We start from the raw sequence: 225 nt of genomic DNA, 5'->3' as shown, positions 1-225 counted from the left end.
ATGTACGGGTCGGAAGATAAACCGTCGAGTACCGATACCAGTAAGAAGGAAGACGTGAGTGTCGTGTCTTGGCTCGTTTTACATATCATTCGTCATGGGAAGATCATAGTGATGATGTCTTCAGTGAACTAGAGAATAGAAAAACACCTCAGAATTTTACGCTCTTTCCTTAAACTCCCAGGTTTTAATAGGTTCAAAAGTCAAGCTCACTTCATATATTTTTTT

The 225-nt window shown here is 39.1% G+C and overlaps 1 protein-coding gene across 1 annotated transcript in view; it reads left to right on the top strand.

Moving 5' to 3' along the window:
• The window catches only part of CarT (Carcinine transporter), a gene marked incomplete in the record, with an annotated part of 6,123 nt that continues 5,898 nt past the window's right edge, over window positions 1-225 (top strand). The window contains 1 exon segment of the mRNA XM_011308673.1: window positions 1-54. Coding sequence (XP_011306975.1) covers window positions 1-54 — 54 coding nt within the window.

Source organism: Fopius arisanus, unplaced genomic scaffold (genome assembly GCF_000806365.1).
Source record: "Fopius arisanus strain USDA-PBARC FA_bdor unplaced genomic scaffold, ASM80636v1 scaffold00061, whole genome shotgun sequence".
Lineage (NCBI taxonomy): Eukaryota > Metazoa > Arthropoda > Insecta > Hymenoptera > Braconidae > Fopius > Fopius arisanus.
The sequence above is the reverse complement of the archived record's forward strand: the minus strand, read 5'-3'. Positions and strand labels throughout refer to the sequence as shown.